Source organism: Malaclemys terrapin, chromosome 21, assembly GCF_027887155.1.
Source record: "Malaclemys terrapin pileata isolate rMalTer1 chromosome 21, rMalTer1.hap1, whole genome shotgun sequence".
NCBI classification, from domain to species: domain Eukaryota; kingdom Metazoa; phylum Chordata; order Testudines; family Emydidae; genus Malaclemys; species Malaclemys terrapin.
Window position 1 is genome coordinate 16,857,630 of NC_071525.1, and position 19,010 is coordinate 16,876,639.

At 51.6% G+C, this 19,010-nt stretch overlaps 1 protein-coding gene across 1 annotated transcript; it reads left to right on the plus strand.

Annotated features, from left to right (window-relative positions):
• Window positions 1-113: 113 nt before the first annotated feature.
• LOC128827476 (interferon-inducible GTPase 5-like) lies at window positions 114-6,755 on the plus strand. Its single transcript, XM_054011370.1, has 2 exons — window positions 114-190; window positions 1,902-6,755. Exon 2 carries the CDS (start codon window positions 1,912-1,914, stop codon window positions 3,079-3,081), a length of 1,170 nt encoding a protein of 389 aa, XP_053867345.1. The 5' UTR covers window positions 114-190; window positions 1,902-1,911; the 3' UTR covers window positions 3,082-6,755.
• The last annotated feature ends 12,255 nt before the right edge of the window (window positions 6,756-19,010 follow it).

Here is a 19,010-nt window from a genome sequence, read left to right on the forward strand (position 1 = left end):
TGGAAACGCGCTGGGGGGGGAGGTATCTAGGCCCCGCTCTGTCCCTCCCCCCGGGGTGAGGCCCGGCCCTGCTCCCTCACCAGCTGCTGCTTTCACTTTCCCTTTCCCCTGCTCGCCGGTCAGGAGCGAGCCGGAGCCGGAGCCGGAGCCGGAGCGGGGCCGCAGGAGGGAGCCGGGGACCCAGACAAAGGCAGGCGGGGGAGGCCCCGGCAAAGCGGGGGGCAGGAAGAGGGGGAGCGAGGAGCAGCGGAGACACTGCGGGCGGGGCGGGGTGAGCTGTGCCCACAGATTGCTGCCCCTTCCCGGAGACCAGCAACCCCACCTGAGCGCAGCCCAGCCTGGGGGGGGTAAGAGATTCCCCCTGCTTGGGATTTTACTGCCCCCCCCTTGAATTCTTCCTACCACCCCCTCCCCCCCTTAGTGGTCAGCTGCACTGTTGTCAATTTACCCATTTTCCACCCCCCCGTACAGTGGCACATCCCCTCTCCTGTCAGTCCCTGGGGAACACCCGGCCCCCGGGCCCCCTTCGCTCCCCCCCGGTGTGGCTGCAGTTCGGGGCTGTGTTAGGGGCAGCTGCTACGGGGCCCTGCAGAGGAACTCGTGCTGGGGACGTGTCTGGTCTGTGGCCCGTGGGCGGGCGGATTAGATGGGCCCCAGGGCAGTCCCCTTCCGGCTCCGCAATCCATGTATCTGCATTTTTCACCTGCAAAAGTTGCGGCTGAAAAAACTGCGTCCAGCTCTGGGTCCTCAGACTCCCCCTTGGCTTCAGTTGAAATAGCCGGGCCCCAATTCCAGTGTCCTCTGTTCCTGTGCGCGGAGCTGGGATGGGGGCCGAGAGAGCCGTGCGCTCCCCGTCTTCCTGCCAGGCCTTTGGGGCGACGGAGAGCAGCTGCAGGGCTCCCCGCGGCTCCTGTGTCTAGAGGGCAGCCAAGGGAGAAGGCTGGGTCTGAGCCTGGCTCTGCCTGTTCACAGCTGAGATATTGTCCCCGTCAGCGGCAGGGTGCTGGGCTGGCTCGAAAATCTCCCCACTTATTTCCGAGAGTTCGTGGGAGCTGAGATCTAGTGAAAATTCTCACCTGTGGGGCTGCGCAACGCTCAGAATAATGGAGGCCCTGATCTCAGCCAGGGTCTGTGCAGCACCTGACACAACGGGGCCCTGATCTCAGTCGGGGTCTGTGCAGCACCTGACACAACGGGGCCCTGATCTCGGTCGGGGTCTGTGCAGCACCCGGCACAATGGGGTCCTGATCTCGGTCGGGGTCTGTGCAGCACCTGACACAACGGGGCCCTGATCTCGGTCGGGGTCTGTGCAGCACCTGACACAACGGGGCCCTGATCTCGGTCGGGGTCTGTGCAGCACCTGACACAACGGGCCCCTGAGCTCGGTCGGGGTCTGTGCAGCACCTGACACAACGGGGCCCTGATCTCAGTCGGGGTCTGTGCAGCACCTGACACAACGGGGCCCTGATCTCGGTCGGGGTCTGTGCAGCACCTGACACAACGGGCCCCTGAGCTCGGTCGGGGTCTGTGCAGCACCTGACACAACGGGCCCCTGAGCTCGGTCGGGGTCTGTGCAGCACCTGACACAACGGGGCCCTGATCTCGGTCGGGGTCTGTGCAGCACCCGGCACAATGGGGTCCCGATCTCGGTCGGCGTTTCTATGCACTACACTACAAATAATAAATAAGGATTAAAACCAAACAACTCCTGTTTTTTCCACTCTGCCCCTGCCTCATTCAGTGCACGGGTTGGATACGCAAGGGGCAGAGTTAAGGTTGCATGAGCCACCATAAATGTGCCTGTTCCTAACTTTTGAGGGCTTGACACTGCACTGTCAGTGCAGGATTTTCCAGACGCAGCCTTAACGAGGAGCTAAAATGTTTCTTCTTCTCTGCCGCAGATAGAGCGCCATGGCTCTCGATGGGTTCAGAGCCGCTGTTAAGCAAGGGAGCCTGACAGATGCGATTTCTAATGTGCAGCAGAGAACACCAGAGTCGTTTAACAGCCACACCCTCCACATCGCCGTCACGGGGGAGTCGGGCTCTGGGAAGTCCTCCCTCATCAACGCCATGCGGGGGCTACGTGCTGGTGATGAAGGCGCTGCTGAAACCGGGATGCTCGATACCATGACGATGCCGGTGGCTTATCCAGATCCCGTCCTCCCAGGTGTCACCCTCTGGGACCTGCCAGGGGTGGGGACATCCTCTTTCCCTCTAGACAGCTACTGTAAGCAGCTCAATTTGAGCCGATTTGAGTTCTACATCATCGTCGGCTCCCAGCGCTTCCGCTCCGACCATGCGAGGCTGGCCTGTGAGATCCAGAGAATGGGCAAGAGGTTCTACTTTGTGCGCTCCAAAGCCGACATGGACCTGGACGCTTCCAGGAGGCAGCGTCCCTCCAGCTACAACGAGGAGAGGATCCTGGAGCAGATCAGGGAGGATTGCAGGAGAGGCGTAGCTGCTGAAGGAGTGGGCCACCCACAGGTTTTTGTCGTGTCCAGCTGGGAACCCAACCGCTACGATTTCCCACTCCTGCGACAAACTTTGCAGACGGAGCTGCCGCACCTGAAGAGACACGCCTTCCTGCTTAGCCTGCCTGCTGTCACCTCACCCATCATCAACCAGAAAAAAGCCGCCCTGAAGGGGGAGATTTGGAAAATAGCCCTTTTCTCATGTCTTCTCGCTGCCGTTCCTGTCCCAGGTCTCTCTTTCTTGGGCACCTTCGTCGTCTTCAGGAAACACCTGTTCCGATACTATAGCAACTTCGGCGTGGACAACAGGTCCCTCTCTGCTCTCGCCCGACAGGTTGGGAAGCCCGTGGAGGAGCTGACGGCCGTGATGACGTCCTTGGGAATGACCCCCATGACGGCTCTGAAGCTGTTGTTGGATTCGGTGGGGGCCGCTGTGATGGTAAGGGAATATTCGTGGAAGCGCCTCCCCGTATTTGGTGCCATGGTGTCTGGAGGGGTGGCACTCGTTACCACGTACTTCATGCTGCGGAAGTGTTTGGCCTCTGTAGCTGACGACACCCAGCGGGTTCTGAGCAAAGCACTGGAAGCAGAAAGGGAAAACACCATCTAGGATTTGGTGTTGCATTGGATGAGCCTGCTGCTGTAGAAGACACAGTCTTGGACTTCAAGCAGGAAAGATTCATGCTTCTCCATCCAGGAGTTGCATGTGTAGGCCAAAAGCCTAGTTGGAAGAAATTGTCTCAAGTAAAATTTTGCTTATTTTGCCTTATACTCCATTTTGCCAGCTTTGAATTAGTACGAAGACATTGTTCTGAGTTTATTTTTTGCTGATTGTGTTAACATTTGTGCTTAGAAGGATAGATGTTCTATGGCTGTAATTGCCTTATTTACTGTTTGGTGTGAGGGAAGAATGTCTGGTAATTAACTGAGATAGGACAACTGGGCTGGATGGTCAAGAAGGGAGTGGAGGAGTCAAGAGGAACCAACTTTCTTATCAATCCCCGGATGGCAGATTGACGACCGTAAACCAAAGGCATATGCCCCGCGGACGAGATAAAGAGTTGAGCCAAAGGGACGAGATAAGAAACAGCTGCAGATCCTCCCGATAACAACTCAAAATAATGCTAATTAAGAGCAACCTTGACTACCTCGTGATTGACAGCGCCGGTGTGACACAGCAAGGCCCAGAGACTTGTATGGGAACTTATCACTATAAAAGGCGGGTGTATGGCCATGGGACTTTGGGTTCATTCAGCATCAACATCGGAGCTTCGAACACGTTCGACAGAGGCCCAGCTCCCTTCCCTCCTGTGCAGGTTCAGCTGGCCACTGGAACTGACCGAGCAGCACTAAGGACTGGTAACTATAAGATCCAACTGCAACCTTTGTGTGTGTGTGAGTGTGAGAGTGAGAGAGAGAGTGTGTGAATGGAAGCACATGCTGATTTTAATAATTAAATTGTACTCTCAGGAAATGTGGCGTATTGCCTTATCCCCTTTAAAAGATTCCATGTGATTCCTATAAGCATAACACATGTTCAGCCCCCATAAGCCATCTGGGGCGCCGTTGCACACCAGTCAAAGCCCCCATCATGAAGGAGACACATTCAGTGTCAGCTCAACGCTCCTGAAGTTTTACCCCACAAGGAATGAGGCAGCTTCCTTCTGGACATGCATACAACAAAAATAAAATTATACTGAATCCGGTTCTATCAACCTAGGACCCGCTGGGCTCCTCCATCCCTTCAGTATCTGAGCACCTTACAACCATGAATGGACCGGATCCCCGCACTGGGTCAAATCAGCTGCCACTCCATTCGGGTCAATGGGGCCAGATCCCAGCTGGGGTCAGTCGGCTGTAGCTCCATTGCAGGTTAGAAGCTAAAGGCCTTGTCCTCATGGGAAAGTTTTTCGGTATAACCTAAGGTGTGAATTGAAACCGATAGAATGATCCTGGCGTAACCTCGTGTGTGAACGCTCTCACTCCAGCAGAAAAATGACTTTTTTTCAGTTTCGTTTATGTCACTTGGGAGGGGGTTAAGTTGAGTTGGAGAATGTCACTGTTCTACCGGCACAAGAGCGTCCCTGGGGCAGGGGGTTAGAGCAGCAGACCCAGTACACCTGGCCTTTGAAGACAAGGCCTAAAAGCCTCATTAAAATCCTGCCCTGTGAATCTGATCAGTTGCATTTAGCTGCAATGCTGGGGTAGTGGTTTGCTGCGTGGGGTGTTTCATTCTGACCAGTATCATCTGGTTGTTTCCTCGCACTATTTCTTGGCCTGTTTGTTGAATCTACCTATTGCCAATAGTCTTACACTTAGAGTGAAAGCGCTTCTGGGAGGGCCTGTCTTTTTGTTACATCTTCGTACAGCACCTGGCACAATGGGGCCCTGGTTTCTATTTGCTACTGTAATACAAACAACTCACAATGATTGACCGGGTACCGTGTGCCATCGCTGTATCAACAGGCTGACAGTCAGTATCGATTCTAATCACAGCGTCTTGCCATCATTCTTATTGACTCATTCACTCCCTGCGGCAGATTATGTTTAATGTAATAACGCCGTTACATTCCACCCCCGCCAGCCAGCGTGTATCGCATTTACCTTCATTCACTAATCTCGGTATTTGTTGCCTTTGGGTTGACAGTCACCACGCTGGTTTAATAAAGGTGCATTAAACACACGCCGCTGCCTGCAGCTTCTTGGGCATCTCTCTGGCTTGAGATACGGGGATCTCGCTGGTATCCACAGTCGCGCTCGGCAGGGGGAAGAGCCCCCAGTATCACTGCCATACGCAGCTGGGAACGTGCACCCATCACTAGAGCCTGCAAATCCGTAGGGATCCGCTGTATAACTTAGACCATTTTTCGGATACCCGGGTGGAGGCTGTGACGCACTGGGAATGTTCTTAGTGTTTTCTCTGAATACTGTGTGGGTGCCTCAGTTTCCCCTATGCTTTTCTTAAATATCTAGGGGGTGGGATAAGGGTGTATGGTTGCTGCAGAGCAAAGGGCCAGTGTACCTAAATGCCCGACACTCTGTCTCCTAGCAACTGATGGCCTGGGCCCCTCTTCTGCAAAGGTGCCAACTGAAGGTGTTGGAGACAAAGAGATCAGGTGACCTCCTGGCCTGGGAAAGAGACAAAGCGCAGAGAAGGAGGGGTTGGAGGGGGTTTCAGGGTTGGAGCTAGCTGGGGACGAGGAGTGAGAGCAGTCGTGGGTGTCTGGCTCTCTGAACCCCATAATGGACCCAGCCGAGGGGTCCCGTTTGCCGCTGTACCTACAAGTTCTGTTTTAGACCGTGTTCCTGCCATCTAATAAACCTCTGTTTTACTGGCTGGCTAAGAGTCACGTCTGACTGCAAAGTGGGGGCGCATGCAGGACCTCTGTCTTCCCCAAGACCCCGCCTGGGCGGACTCACTGTGGGATGCGCACGGAGGGGCATATGCTGAATGCTCCAAGGTCAGACCCAGGAGGTGAAGGCGTGTGAGCTTCTTGCCCTGAAGACGGTCTGCTCCGAGGGAGAGGAGGCTCCCCAAAGTCCTGACTGGCTTTGTGGGGAGCAGTTCCAGAGCATCGCCCAAGGACTCCGTGACAGAGGCGAATACCAATTTTGTATCCGCGCAGGGCTCTGACGGTAAAAGCCGTGTGGGCAGCTGTGAGGAACCGTGGTGTGGACCCTCCACCTGCCCTGGACAGCGGGTCTGGGGGGCAGGGTTGAGAGACGCTGGGCGAGGGCTGCTCAGGCCTCCCACCCAGGGCAAGTGGGGGGACCCAGGCTCCCCACAGCTGCCAGCACAGCTCTCTCCGGCCCAGCTCCAGTGGCTGGGGGAGGGAGGGGAGTCGGAGCTGCAGCCTGGCCATGTTATGCTTATAAGAAGCACACAGGATCTTTTTCAGGGGAAAAGGCAATACGCTGCATTTATTGAAAATACAACAATTAGCATATGCATTTAATTACACCACACACACGCACACTGTCCCGCCAGTCGATGTTATAGTTACCAGTCTAGAGTCCGGATCAATCTAGTGGCCAGCTAGGTTGATCATGGGTAGGGAGGAGCCGGGTTCCATCGGTCGCAACACGATGCTCCGGGGAAGTCTTGGCAGGACGGCAAGACCCCCTGTTTATATAGTGATTCTCCTTCATTGGGACCAATTAGTTTTGCACCGTCATGCTGTAATTAATTGTTGTTTGATGAGTGCTTGTTTTTTTTAATTTTTTATTTTTTTTAGGAAGTTACCCACATGCTGGTTTTGATTACAGCTATTTTGTCCCCATTGATAGGTGCCTGTTTTAATTTTAGAGTTGTTATTTGCTCTTTTTAGACATTTCAATAGGGGTGTGTTGAAATTTTCTGGCACCTTTGCGTCTGTCCTCGGTTCGGTGATGGCCTTCACACTTATCTCCTAACACACACATTCCATATTTGCACACAAAACAGAATTGATTTACACAGAACATTTGAACAAGAACATCAAATTGAAATGCAGGAGAAAACAATCATTGAATTCAGGCACCATGGCTTAGCTGGCTAAAGCACCTGTCTAGGAAGCCGGAGATCCTGGGTTCAAGTCCCAGTAGTGCCTTGGTCTCATCTACTCACAGTTGGTTGACCCAGTGGTCTAATGGATAAGGTATCAGCCTCTAGCGCTGGCGATTGTGGGTTCAAGTCCCATCTGGGTCATGCCAATCACACATTTTGTGGGGAGAGATAGTTCAGTGGCCTACTAAACTTGGGGTTGTGAGTTCAATCCTTAAGGGGGCCATTTAGGGATCTGGGGCAAAAATCTGTCTAGGGATTGGTCCTGCTTTGAGCAGGGGGTTGGACTAGATGACCTCCTGAGGTCCCTTCCAACCCTGAGATTCTATGATACTTATTTTAAAATGCTAAACCTATAACAAAGTGGTGACCCTAAAAGGTCTGTTACTGCCTTGAAATCAACTCAGACACAAGTTCTGGCTGATGCATCTTTACCAGTGGCCCATTAGGCCATTCCTTTCTGCTAATCAGAAAGGGTGGCTGGCAGGATATGGTCAAATCATACACCAGTACATTTAATACATGCTACATTATTATTCTGTATTCTTCATTCTAAATTATATACAATACAAACATAAAATCCTACTAGTGCATGTCCCCCTTTTGACCCCTCAAGAACAATTCTTGAGTGGGTCCTATTTTATACAACTATTTCATGGCCATTTGAGCTTGTAGTTGTAATTTAACAAACATTCGCTTTGTCCAACCGCACATACGACACATTCCTAGCACGCAAACACAGGACAATATTAACACAACTACTAATGGGTGAAACATAATGGACAATATGCCCTTAGAAGTCGGGGACCAGCCTGTAAAAATGTCGTACCAGTGATAGGCTGTCAGTTCTTTTCAGACCTAGCTATGTTTAGCATGTCTCCATTTGCATGTAATATCTGAATGACATGTTTCCCTACATCTCTCTGTGTTTGTTGTAAAAACGGAGTCACCTTGGTTTCTGACAACAAGTGATCAGTTAGATCTCGCCAATGAGGACCAAGGGTAACAGAGAAATTAACCAGGGTAGAGGTTATAATGCTCTGTGCTTTTTCTATTTTTGGTAAATAGTACGTGTGATTGCTAGTATGTAATACACGGGCGTTACATCTACATTCATCCACTGAGGGTTGGCTGATACTTGCATCTTCCCAAAATACTGTTTCCAGGTTGTAACACAGACACATTGTCCGTTGTACAAAACACACGTCACATTCTCTAGTTCGTCCCAAACACGTTTCCAATGATGTATCTCTGCTATATGGTTCTGTAGTGACAGGTAGGGGACAAGCACACCTAATTCTGAGGGCTCCACTCCATACACCCGCGGATGTCCAATAATTTCTCCTCTTTCCCAGCCCACTGACCCATACTGGGGTAGCCAAAAGGATCCCATGGTCAATTTTGGGAGCGGGCTCGCTTTCCATATGTCTGTGTCCACAGACTGGGTGAGCAATTCGAACAATAATTTCACCTAATAACAAATCAGGCTTAACCATGCTGGAAACATATTGCATCCATTCATGTCTGTAGGTGTCGGACAAGGACCGCATCTGTTGTTTTAAAAGATACCCAAACATTCCCAGATATTACCCAAAACATTTAGTGTTTAAGTGATGCTAAACTAAGAATTTGCATCTCAGTATATCCTATGGCCAAGGCAGTTTTATTCCCTAATTCTATTGGTTGTTTATACAGCAGCCAGGAGGTGGCGCTCAGCCACTGACCCATATTCCATGTTGCTTTTAGGTTTCCCAGACCTATTTGTACCAAGTCCACAGTAGTATCTGCCTGCTTGTGAATGAGAATATCTTGCAGTTGTGACAAGAAACTTAACTTATTCTTAATTACTTCCAGGTCTAAAGTATTCATAATCCCTGCTCCAAAACCAATTCCTCCTAATATGGTGTCTACTACATCTCATTTTGAAAGTAGAAGGCAGCTTGGGTGAAAGTGATCATGAAATCATAGAGTTTGCAATTCTAAGGAAGGGTAGAAGGGAGTACAGCAAAATAGAGACAATGGATTTCACGAAGGCTGATTTTGGTAAGCTCAGAGAGCTGATAGGGAAGTTCCCATGGGAATCAAGACTGAGGGGAAAAACAACTGAGGAGAATTGGCAGTTTTTCAAAGGGACACTATTAAGGGCCCAAAAGCAAGCTATTCCGCTGGGTAGGAAAGATAGAAAATGTGTCAAAACACCACCTTGGCTTAACCACGAGATCTTGCATGATCTAAAAAATAAAAAGGAGTCATATAAAAAATGGAAACTAGGACAGATTACAAAGGATGAATATAGGCAAACAACACAGGAATGCAGAGGCAAGATTAGAAAGGCAAAGGCACAAAATGAGCTCAAACTAGCTACGGGAATAAAGGGAAACAAGAAGACTTTTTATCAATACATTAGAAGCAAGAGGAAGACCAAAGACAGGGTAGGCCCACTGCTCAGTGAAGAGGGAGAATCAGTAACAGGAAACTTGGAAATGGCAGAGATGCTTAATGACTTCTTTGTTTCGGTCTTCACAGAGAAGTCTGAAGGAATGCCTAACATAGTGAATGCTAATGGGAAGGGGGTAGGTTTAGCAGATAAAATAAAAAAAGAACAAGTTAAAAATCACTTAGAAAAGTTGGATGCCTGCAAGTCACCAGGGCCTGATGAAATGCATCCTAGAATACTCAAGGAGCTAATAGAGGAGGTATCTGAGCCTCTAGTCTAGCTATTATCTTTGGAAAATCATGGGAGACAGGAGAGATGCCAGAAGACTGGAAAAGGGCAACTATAGTGCCCATCTATAAAAAGGGAAATAAAAACAACCCAGGAAACTACAGACCAGTTAGTTTAACTTCTGTGCCAGGGAAGATAATGGAGCAAGTAATTAAGGAAATCCTCTGCAAACACTTGGAAGGTGGTAAGGTGATAGGGAACAGCCAGCATGGATTTGTAAAGAACAAATCGTGTCAAACCAATCTGATAGCTTTCTTTGATAGGATAGCGAGTCTTGCGGATAAGGGAGAAGCTGTGGGTGTGGTATACCTAGACTTTAGTAAGGCATTTGATACGGTCTTGAATGATATTCTTATCGATAAACTAGGCAAATACAATTTAGATGGAGTTACTATAAGGTGGGTGCATAACTGGCTGGATACCCATACTCAGAGAGTTGTTATTAATGGTTCCCAATCCTGCTGGAAAGGCATAACAAGTGGGGTTCTGCAGGGGTATGTTTTGGGACCAGCTCTGTTCAATATCTTCATTAATGACCTAGATAGTGGCATAGAAAGTACGCTTATTAAGTTTGCAGATGATACCAAACTGGGAGGGATTGCAACTGCTTTGGAGGACAGGGTCATAATTCAAAATGATCTGGACAAATTGGAGAAATGGTCTGAGGTAAACAGGACGAAGTTTAACAAAGACAAATGCAAAGTGCTCCACTTAGGAAGGAACAATCAGTTTCACACATACAGAATGGGAAGAGACTGTCTAGGAAGGAGTACAGCAGAAAGAGATCTAGGGGTTATAGTGGACCACAAGCTAAATATGAGTCAACAGTGTGATGCTGTTGCAAAAAAAGCAAACATGATTCTGGGATGCATTAACAGGTGTGTTGTGAGCAAGACACGAGAAATCATTCTTCCGCTCTACTCTGCGCTGGTTAGGCCTCAACTGGAGTATTGTGTCCAGTTCTGGGCACTGCATTTCAAGAAAGATGTGGAGAAATTGGAGAGGGTCCAGAGAAGAGCAACAAGAATGATTAAAGGTCTTGAGAACATGACCTATGAAGGAAGGCTGAAAGAATTGGGTTTGTTTAGTTTGGAAAAGAGAAGACTGAGAGAGGACATGATAGCAGTTTTCAGGTATCTAAAAGGGTGTCATAAGGAGGAGGGAGAAAACTTGTTCACCCTAGCCTCTAAGGATAGAACAAGAAGCAATGGGTTTAAACTGCAGCAAGGGAGGTTTAGGTTGGACATTAGGAAAAAGTTCCTAACTGTCAGGGTGGTTAAACACTGGAATAAATTGCCTAGGGAGGTTGTGGAATCTCCATCTCTGGAGATATTTAAGAGTAGGTTAGATAAATGTCTATCAGGGATGGTCTAGACAGTATTTGGTCCTGCCATGAGGGCAGGGGACTGGACTCGATGACCTCTCGAGGTCCCTTCCAGTCCTAGAATCTATGAATCATTTTGCTCGGCCATAGGGACGTTGATGTGTTTTTATTTAGGCCGTTATAATGGGAAGGGAGTAGGGTGAACATTTGGGTTCCAATTTAGACACGTTCAGCTGAGTCCAATTCATACCAATTTTTATTTTTACAAATAGTGGATTTAACAAGACTTTTAATGGATTACTTTGAGTCACAAACGATTTTGGTTTCTTTATTTTAATTGGGGGACCTCTTTTGAACGCATAGTCCCTGGTACAGGTTCAGGTGTATGTGTCCAGGAACCATAGGTTCAATTCACCATGGGGTATTGGACAATAACCCACAGTAACTGTTAGAATTGTTCCTGTCTTAACAGGCTCATCCCACTGATATGGTAATTGTGTGTAGCTGGAACTCCAGGTGGTATCCCCATAGGGAACTTCTATTTTAATCCCTATTTTCCCGTGGTTTGGTATTTCTGTGGTGTTTATAAGGTACACTTTAAGCCTCACTTCCCCTTCCCAGGCAAATACATTGGTATTTCCTAAGGGTCTTAAGAGTTGGCTGGTGTTTTTATTATACCATTCCATGAGGAGTACTGGATCACGGGTAGGAATCCATGATTGGTGGCGGGGAGTGAATTCGTTCTTAGATATTAGCTTATGAGGAGGGCTGCTTCTTCTGTCATGGGTGGGTATAAACTGTTCAGGAAGGGCAGGCAGGGGAGGAAAGGTGGAGGAGTTGCACTGTATGTAAGAGAGCGATATGATTGCTCAGAGCTCCAGTATGAAACTGGAGGAAAGCCTGTTAAGAGTGTTCGGGTTAAGTTTAGAAGCGAGAGCAACAGGGGTGATGTCGTGGTGGGCGTGTGCTATAGACCACCGGACTAGGAGGATGACATAGACGAGGCTTTCTTTGGACAACTAACTGAAGTTTCCAGAACACAGTCCCTATTTCTAATGGGGGACTTCAGTCGATGTCTAGTTGGCAGCCGGTATCAAGCGGAGTGCCCCAGGGCTTGGTCCTGGGGCTGGTTTTGTTCAACATCTTTATCAATGATCTGGATGATGGGATGGATTCCACCCTCAGCAAGTTCGCGGATAACACTAAGCTGGGGGGAGAGGGTAGGGATAAGGTCCAGAGGGACCTAGACAAATTGGAGAATTGGGCCAAAAGAAACCTGATGAGGTTTCACAAGGACAAATGCAGAGTCCTGCACTGAGGACGGAAGAATCCCATGCACTGCTACAGGCTGGCAGGGCCATCCCTAGCCATTTTGGTCCCCTTCGCAGCCCCCCTGCAGGGGGAGGGGCAGGCCTCCAGTGGGGGGCTGGCCCCAGGCCTCTGCAGGGGTGGGGCAGGAGCAGGCTTCGGGGGCAAGGGGGAACCGCCCCCCAGCACGAACCAGCGGAGTGGAGTAGGTTGGGGCCGGGTCGCTCCACTTCCTGCTGATGGTGAGGGCAGGGTGCCTGACCCCTGCTGCAGTCCTCAGGGGAGTGGGGGTGGGGCAGAGCGGGGGTGGGAAGAGGCGGGACAGGGCGGAGGCTTTGGGGAAGGGGTGGAGTGGGGCTGGGGCAGAGCAGGGATGGGAAGAGGCAGGGCTGGTGCACAACAGGGGCGGAGGCCATGGGGAAGAGGCAGAGCAGGGGCTGGAATAGCACACAGCTGTATAGGGCACCAGGAACTTTGGTGCCCCACATTTTCTGGTGCCTTACGCAGCTGCGTACTTTGCTTATGGGTAGGGACGGCCCTACAGGCTGGGGACTGACTAGCTAAGCAGCAGTTCTGCAGAAAAGGACCTGGGGATTACAGTGGACGAGAAGCTGGATATGTCAGCAGTGTGCCCTCGTTGTCAAGATAGCTAACGGCATTTTGGGCTGTATTAGTAGGAGCGTTGCCAGCAGATCGAAGGAAGTGATTATTCCCCTCTATTTGGCACCGGTGAGGCCACATCTGGAGTATTGTGTCCAGTTTTGGGGCCCCCACTACAGAAGAGATGTGGACAAATTGGAGAGAGTCCAGCAGAGGGTAACAAAAATGATCAGGGGGCTGGGGCACATGACTTACGTGGAGAGACTGAGAGAACTGGGCTTATTTAGACAGCAGAAGAGAAGAGTGAGGGGGGATTTGATAGCAGCCTTCAACTACCTGAAGGGGGGTTCCAAAGAGCATGGAGCTCGGCTGTTCTCAGTGGTGGCAGATGACCGAACAAGGAGCAATGGTCTCAAGTTGCAGTGGGGGAGGTTTAGGTTGGATATTAGGAAACACTATTTCACTAGGTGGGTGGTGAAGCACTGGAATGGGTTCCCTAGGGAGATGATGGAATCTCCTTCCTTAGAGGTTTTTAAGGCCCGGCTTGGCAAAGCCCTGGCTGGGATGATTTAGTTGAGGTTGGTCCTGCTTTGAGCAGGGGGTTGGACTAGATGACCTCCTGAGGTCCCTTCCAACCCTGATATTCTATGATTCCTCTAATTGTTTGGGAACTGAAAGTTCCCGGAAGCAGGTAAAGCCAAACCTTGCACTGGAGTCTCATTTTCTGTGGATTAAAATGGTGGTGGTTAAGCAGCGCCTTGTGCTCAGGTTCTGGGAAGTCCTTTTCTGTAAAGAATTCAGACATTATTTATGTAAACAGTTTAATTCATGAAAAATGGACCCATTTTCGTTTTCCATTTTTTCAGTCCGGTGTACCAGTGGGCTAAGGAGGTCCACTATGGAGTAAGGGTCTATCCATTTTGATTTCAGTGAGTGGCCCCTTTTTCCCATTTTAAGGTACATGACTTGGTCCCTTGTTTCCCACAGGGCTGCCTTTGTGGGCCTTTGGTTCTGAATTTTGTTGTTCGTGTGTTCAAAGGCCTGATTAACCCCATACTGGAGGGTGGTTTTATCTTCTTGTAACTGTTTGAGCCATTGAAAATAATCATGCTGGGTTATATCTGAGCTCTCTTCTTGACCCTGTACCTGGTAACTAGGATCAATTATTAGGCACATTAGACGTCCAAACAGAATTTGAAAGGGTTGAATTTTTGTCCTTAGTCTATTACTGCTGTGGATGACAGCCAAAATCAGAGGCAGTTTATCCGGCCCGTCTTTCCCTGTGTGATTTACTACCTTCCGGAGCGCTTTCTTAATAATGCGACTCATGCGCTCTCCTTGGCCTGAGGACTGAGGCCAGTATGGTATATGGAGCTTTTGTTTAATTCCCAAGGCTTGTATCATTGTTGTAAAGATTTCTCCTACAAAGGCTCCCCCACTGTCAGAATTTATTATTTCAGGGGGTGCCATATTTCCACACTACCTCGTGAAAGAACTTTTGGGCTACCACCCTGGTGCTGTTATTTTTAGTGGGAAATGCCTCCACCCATCCTGAAAAGGAATCAATTATTACCAATAAATACTGGAATCCTTCCTTACTCCTTGGCAATTTATTAATAAAATCAATTTGAACCCTGGGCCATGGCCCAAGCCTTCATTGGTGCATCATGGGTTGCCAGTGCAGAGGACGAGCCTTGCCCTGAGCTCACCGCACACAATTTCACACCCATGTTTTAACATCATCTTCCATACACTCCCATTCTACTTGCTTTAGCCTTCTTAAAGTCTCTTCCACTCCTTCATGCATAAACTGATGGGCTACATTAAGTAACTCCTGTCTTTCCGTTTTTCCCAGAACTCGATTAGGGCAGTCTGTAGTGCCATCTGTTGCTCAGATGTGTCAGCACAGACGTTCCTTTTCTGACCTCTGGTTACAACTGCTATGTCGTGCTGTTGGGCTACTGTATCTACATCAGGCCTGCACAACTTGTAAAGTGGCGAGGGCCATATTACTCCAAAGAAGACAGCTGAGGGCCGAAACCCCCCAAGCGCCGCCACCCCCTCCAGCGCCACCCAACCCCCCCTGAAACACAACACCCTCCCCCAGCGCTGCCCACCCCACGGAAACAACCACTCGAGTGCCACCGAAACATACACACACCCCGCACCACTTGCCCCGTGGAAACAAACCTCCTTCCCCAGCGCCGCCCCACCGAAACAGCAGTATTGAACCTCGGTAATATGTTATAGCGGGCCCCTAAGGTAGTATAATTAAGGTAAAAGAAAAATGTCTTTTTGCTAGAAGTAGAATAAGATCTTCCCCCCCCCCACTTTGTAATCAATTGCCCTGTTGAATAAATGAGGTGTGAATGAGGAAGGCGTGGAAGGCAGGCACGCAGACAGCTGCAACCCTTGGAGAGGGCAGGGCCGGCTCTAGGATTTTTGCCGCCCCAAGCAAAAAACTTTTGCCTGCCTCCTCTTTCTTTTTTGTGCCCCTCTTCCCCCAGCCCCACCCCGACTCCACCCCTTCCGAACCCCTTCCCCAAATCCCCAGTACCGCCTCCTCCCCCGGCGTGCCACATTTCTCCCCCCCCCATTGCTTCCTGCGGCCCCCCCATGACCTCCTGCCCTAGCTCACCTCCACTCTGCCTGCTCCCCTGGGTGTGCCGCTGCTCCGCTTCTCCCCCCTCCCTCTCAGGCGAGGGAGGGGGGAGAAGCAGACCAGTGGCGCATTCAGGGGAGCAGGCGGAGCAGAGGTGAGCTAGGGTGGGGGGGCCGCAGGAAGTAACGGGGGGGGGTAGAGGAATCGCTCACTGCTCCAGCTCACCTCTGCTCCACCACCACCGCCTCCCCCGAGCGCCCGCCGCTCGGCTTCTCCTCCCTCCCAGCCTTGCTGCGCGAAATAGCGGTTTCACACGTGTCAAGCCTGTGAGGGAGAGAGCGGGGAGAAGCGGAGTGGCGGCGCGTTCATGGGTAGCAGGCGGAGTGGAGGTGAGCTAGGGTGGGGGGGCGCAGGAAGTAACGGGGGGTAGAGGAACTACTCCCCGCTCCAGCTCACCTCTGCCGCCTCCCCCAAGCGCCCCACCACTTGGCTTCTCCTCTCTCCCAGCCTGTCGTGCGCAGCAAGCCTGGGAGGGAGGGGGAGAAGCGGAGCGGTGGCGGCGCGCTCAGGGGAGCAGGCAGAGGCGAGCTGGGGCGGCGAGCTGGGGCGGCAGGGGCCCTTTTTCCCCATGCCCCGGAGTCAGCACCTATGATGGCCGGCGCCAGAATGCCACCCCTAGAAATGTGCCGCCCCAAGCACTTGATTGTTTTGCTGGTGCCTGGAGCCGGCCCTGGGAGAGGGGATGGGAGCCAGACCAGATCAGTAGAACAGGTCAGCCACCGACTCACCACTTGCCTCCTCAGCCCCCCTCCCACGGCTCGCCGGCTCACCTGCCCCCGCCACTGCCCGCCCGCTCGCCTCCTCAGCCCCCCCACCCCTCCGGCTCGCCTACTCACCCCCCGCCACTGCCCGCCCACTCGCCTCCTCAGCCCCCCACGCCCGCTGGCTCACCTACTTACCCCCCGCCACTGCCGACCCACTCCCCTCCTCAGCCCTCCCTCCCCCACCACCAGCTCACCTGCCCGCCCCCCCCCCCCGCTACTGCCCACCCACTCGCCTCCTCAGCCCTCCACTGGCCCGGTTCGCCTACTCATTCCTCGCCACTGCCCACCCGCTTGCCTACTCAGCCCCCCTCCCTTACCCGCCGCTTGCCTACTCACTCCCCCGCGGGCCGCACAGTGAGCCCATCTACTCAACCCCCGCGGGCCGCCTGTTGTGCTGGCCTGATCTACTTGATTATTCCATACCCGTTCCTTTACTGTGTGTCTTTACATGTTGCACTTTTAACTGTTCAGGGCTCTTTGTTACCCACTGGTAAATCCATTTCCATTCCTCTGAATATGCAATATCCTTTCCATATGCTGCTTTCCACCTGTTCCTATACCAATCATGTATCCAAAACTGTATCCCGTTCACACAAAAATCACCGTCAGCATAAATATACGCGGGCCGTGGGGAATTTTCATATTGCCTTAAAACTTGATAAATTGCATGGAGCTCGGCACTCTGAGCTGATCCATGGTGTAGACATCCCTGAATGACTTCCTCTTCTAAGTTAATGGCAGCATATTTTACACATTTTTTTCCCTTTTACTACCATTGCACTCCCGTCAGTAAACCAGACGTGCTTTTCTTGACCCACGGTATCTAATTCTTGCAGTGGGGGTGCCTCTACCAAGGCAATTCTTTGCTCCAGAATGACCTCTGGACACTCATGTCGGTTCCCTTTCTCAATCAGGGCATGTGTTAGCATGTCCGGCTTGGACCCTGTTTCTGTTATCACCCCTCTGTTAACTAAAGTCAGCGTCCATTGGGCCATTCGGGTGTTTGAGACTTTACCTCCCATCAGTCTCCCTGATCAAATGTACTTGAGAGGAGTGTGGGTGCTTTGGATAGTAATCGGGGCTGTACCTGTGAGAGGCTCAAGAGATTGTACTGCCCCAGACGGCTGCTAGACACTCACATTCACAGGGATCAACATTTATTTCTGCTCCTTGTAATTTTCTAGAGTCGTATGCTACTGGCACTAGTTTCTCCTTTTCATTGATTTTTAATAGTGTGGCAGCCAAGGCCATGTTATTAGCTGCCAAACAAATAACACAAGGCTGTGATTCATCAGGGAAACGCAGGGCTGGGGTTGGGTAGGGTTACCATACATCCGTTTTTTCCCGGAAATGTCCGGCTTTTCGGCAATCAAACTCCCGTCCGGGGGGAATTGCCAAAAAAAAAAAAAAAGCCGAACATGTCCGGGAAAAATACCGGACGGGATCTTCCCCTCCCGCGGCTGCTCTGCTCCTCCCCTAACTCAGACTTCGGCTCTGTTTAAGAGCCAAGCTGCCCGAGCCAGCGCTACCGGCTTCGGGCAGCCCCCCTTGCCTCCGGACCCCAGCCGCCGGCCGGGCACTTCCCTTCCCAGGCTCCAGCTGCTCTGCTCCAGCGGCGCAGGGTCTGGAGGCAGGGGGGCTGCCCGAAGCCGGTAGCGCTGGCTTGGGCAGCTCGGCTCTTAAACAGAGCCGAAGAGTCAGGGGAGGAGCAGAGCAGCTGGAGCTGGGGAGGGGAAGTGCCCGGCCGGGGGCGCAGGGTCCGGAGGCATAGGGGCTGCCCGAAGCCCGAGCGCTACCCGCTTCACGGGTTTGCCGGGCAGCCTCCAGACCCTGCGCCCCCGGCTGGGCGCTTCCCCTCCCGGGCTCCAGCTGTGCTGGGGAAGCGCCGGCCGGGGGCGCAGGGTCTGGAGGCTGCCCGGCAAACCGGTAGTGCTTGGGCAGCCCTTTTCGCGTGGCTGGGAGGGAGGAGGGGGAGTTAGGGCGGGGACTTTGGGGAATGGGCGGGGTTGGGGCAGGGAAGGGGTGGAGTTGGGGTGGGGTCGGGAAAGGGGCGGGGCCAGGGCCCCGTGGAGTGTCCTCTTTTTTAATTTTTTTAAATATGGTAACCCTAGGTGTGGATAAGAGTCGGGGCAGTCAGGGGACAGGTAGGCTCGTAGGGCGTTCTCAGGAGGGGGCAGTCAGGGGACAAGAAGCAGGGCGGCTTAGATAAGCAGTGGGGTCCTAGGGGGCAGTTAGTGGCAGGGGTCCCAGGAGGGGGCAGTCAGGGGACAAGGAGCGTGGGGGGTTCTGAGGGGGGCAATCAGGGGGTGGGAAGTGGGAGGGAGTGGATGGGGGTGGGGCAGGGGCGGGGCTCCTCCCCCCTCCCAGTGTCCTCTTTTTTGCTTGTGGAAATATGGTAACCTTAGGGTTGGGAGAGCCTTGTGTTTTAGCAGGGTTAACACGGAGTCCTGCTCTTTTCCCCATTCCCATTCTGTCTTTTTCTTTAGCAGTTTCCACAATGGGTGAGTGATTTCAGCATATTTATAAATGTGTGGGCTAAGGAAATCGAATCCTTTTAGCAGTACTTATTAACTTTACATTTATTCCAACGTTTAATATTATCAAATGTATTAA

Excerpts from the sequence above, each read along its gene's own strand:
- LOC128827476 (XM_054011370.1), top strand. The coding sequence starts at position 1,912 with ATGGCTCTCGATGGGTTCAGAGCCGCTGTTAAGCAAGGGAGCCTGACA.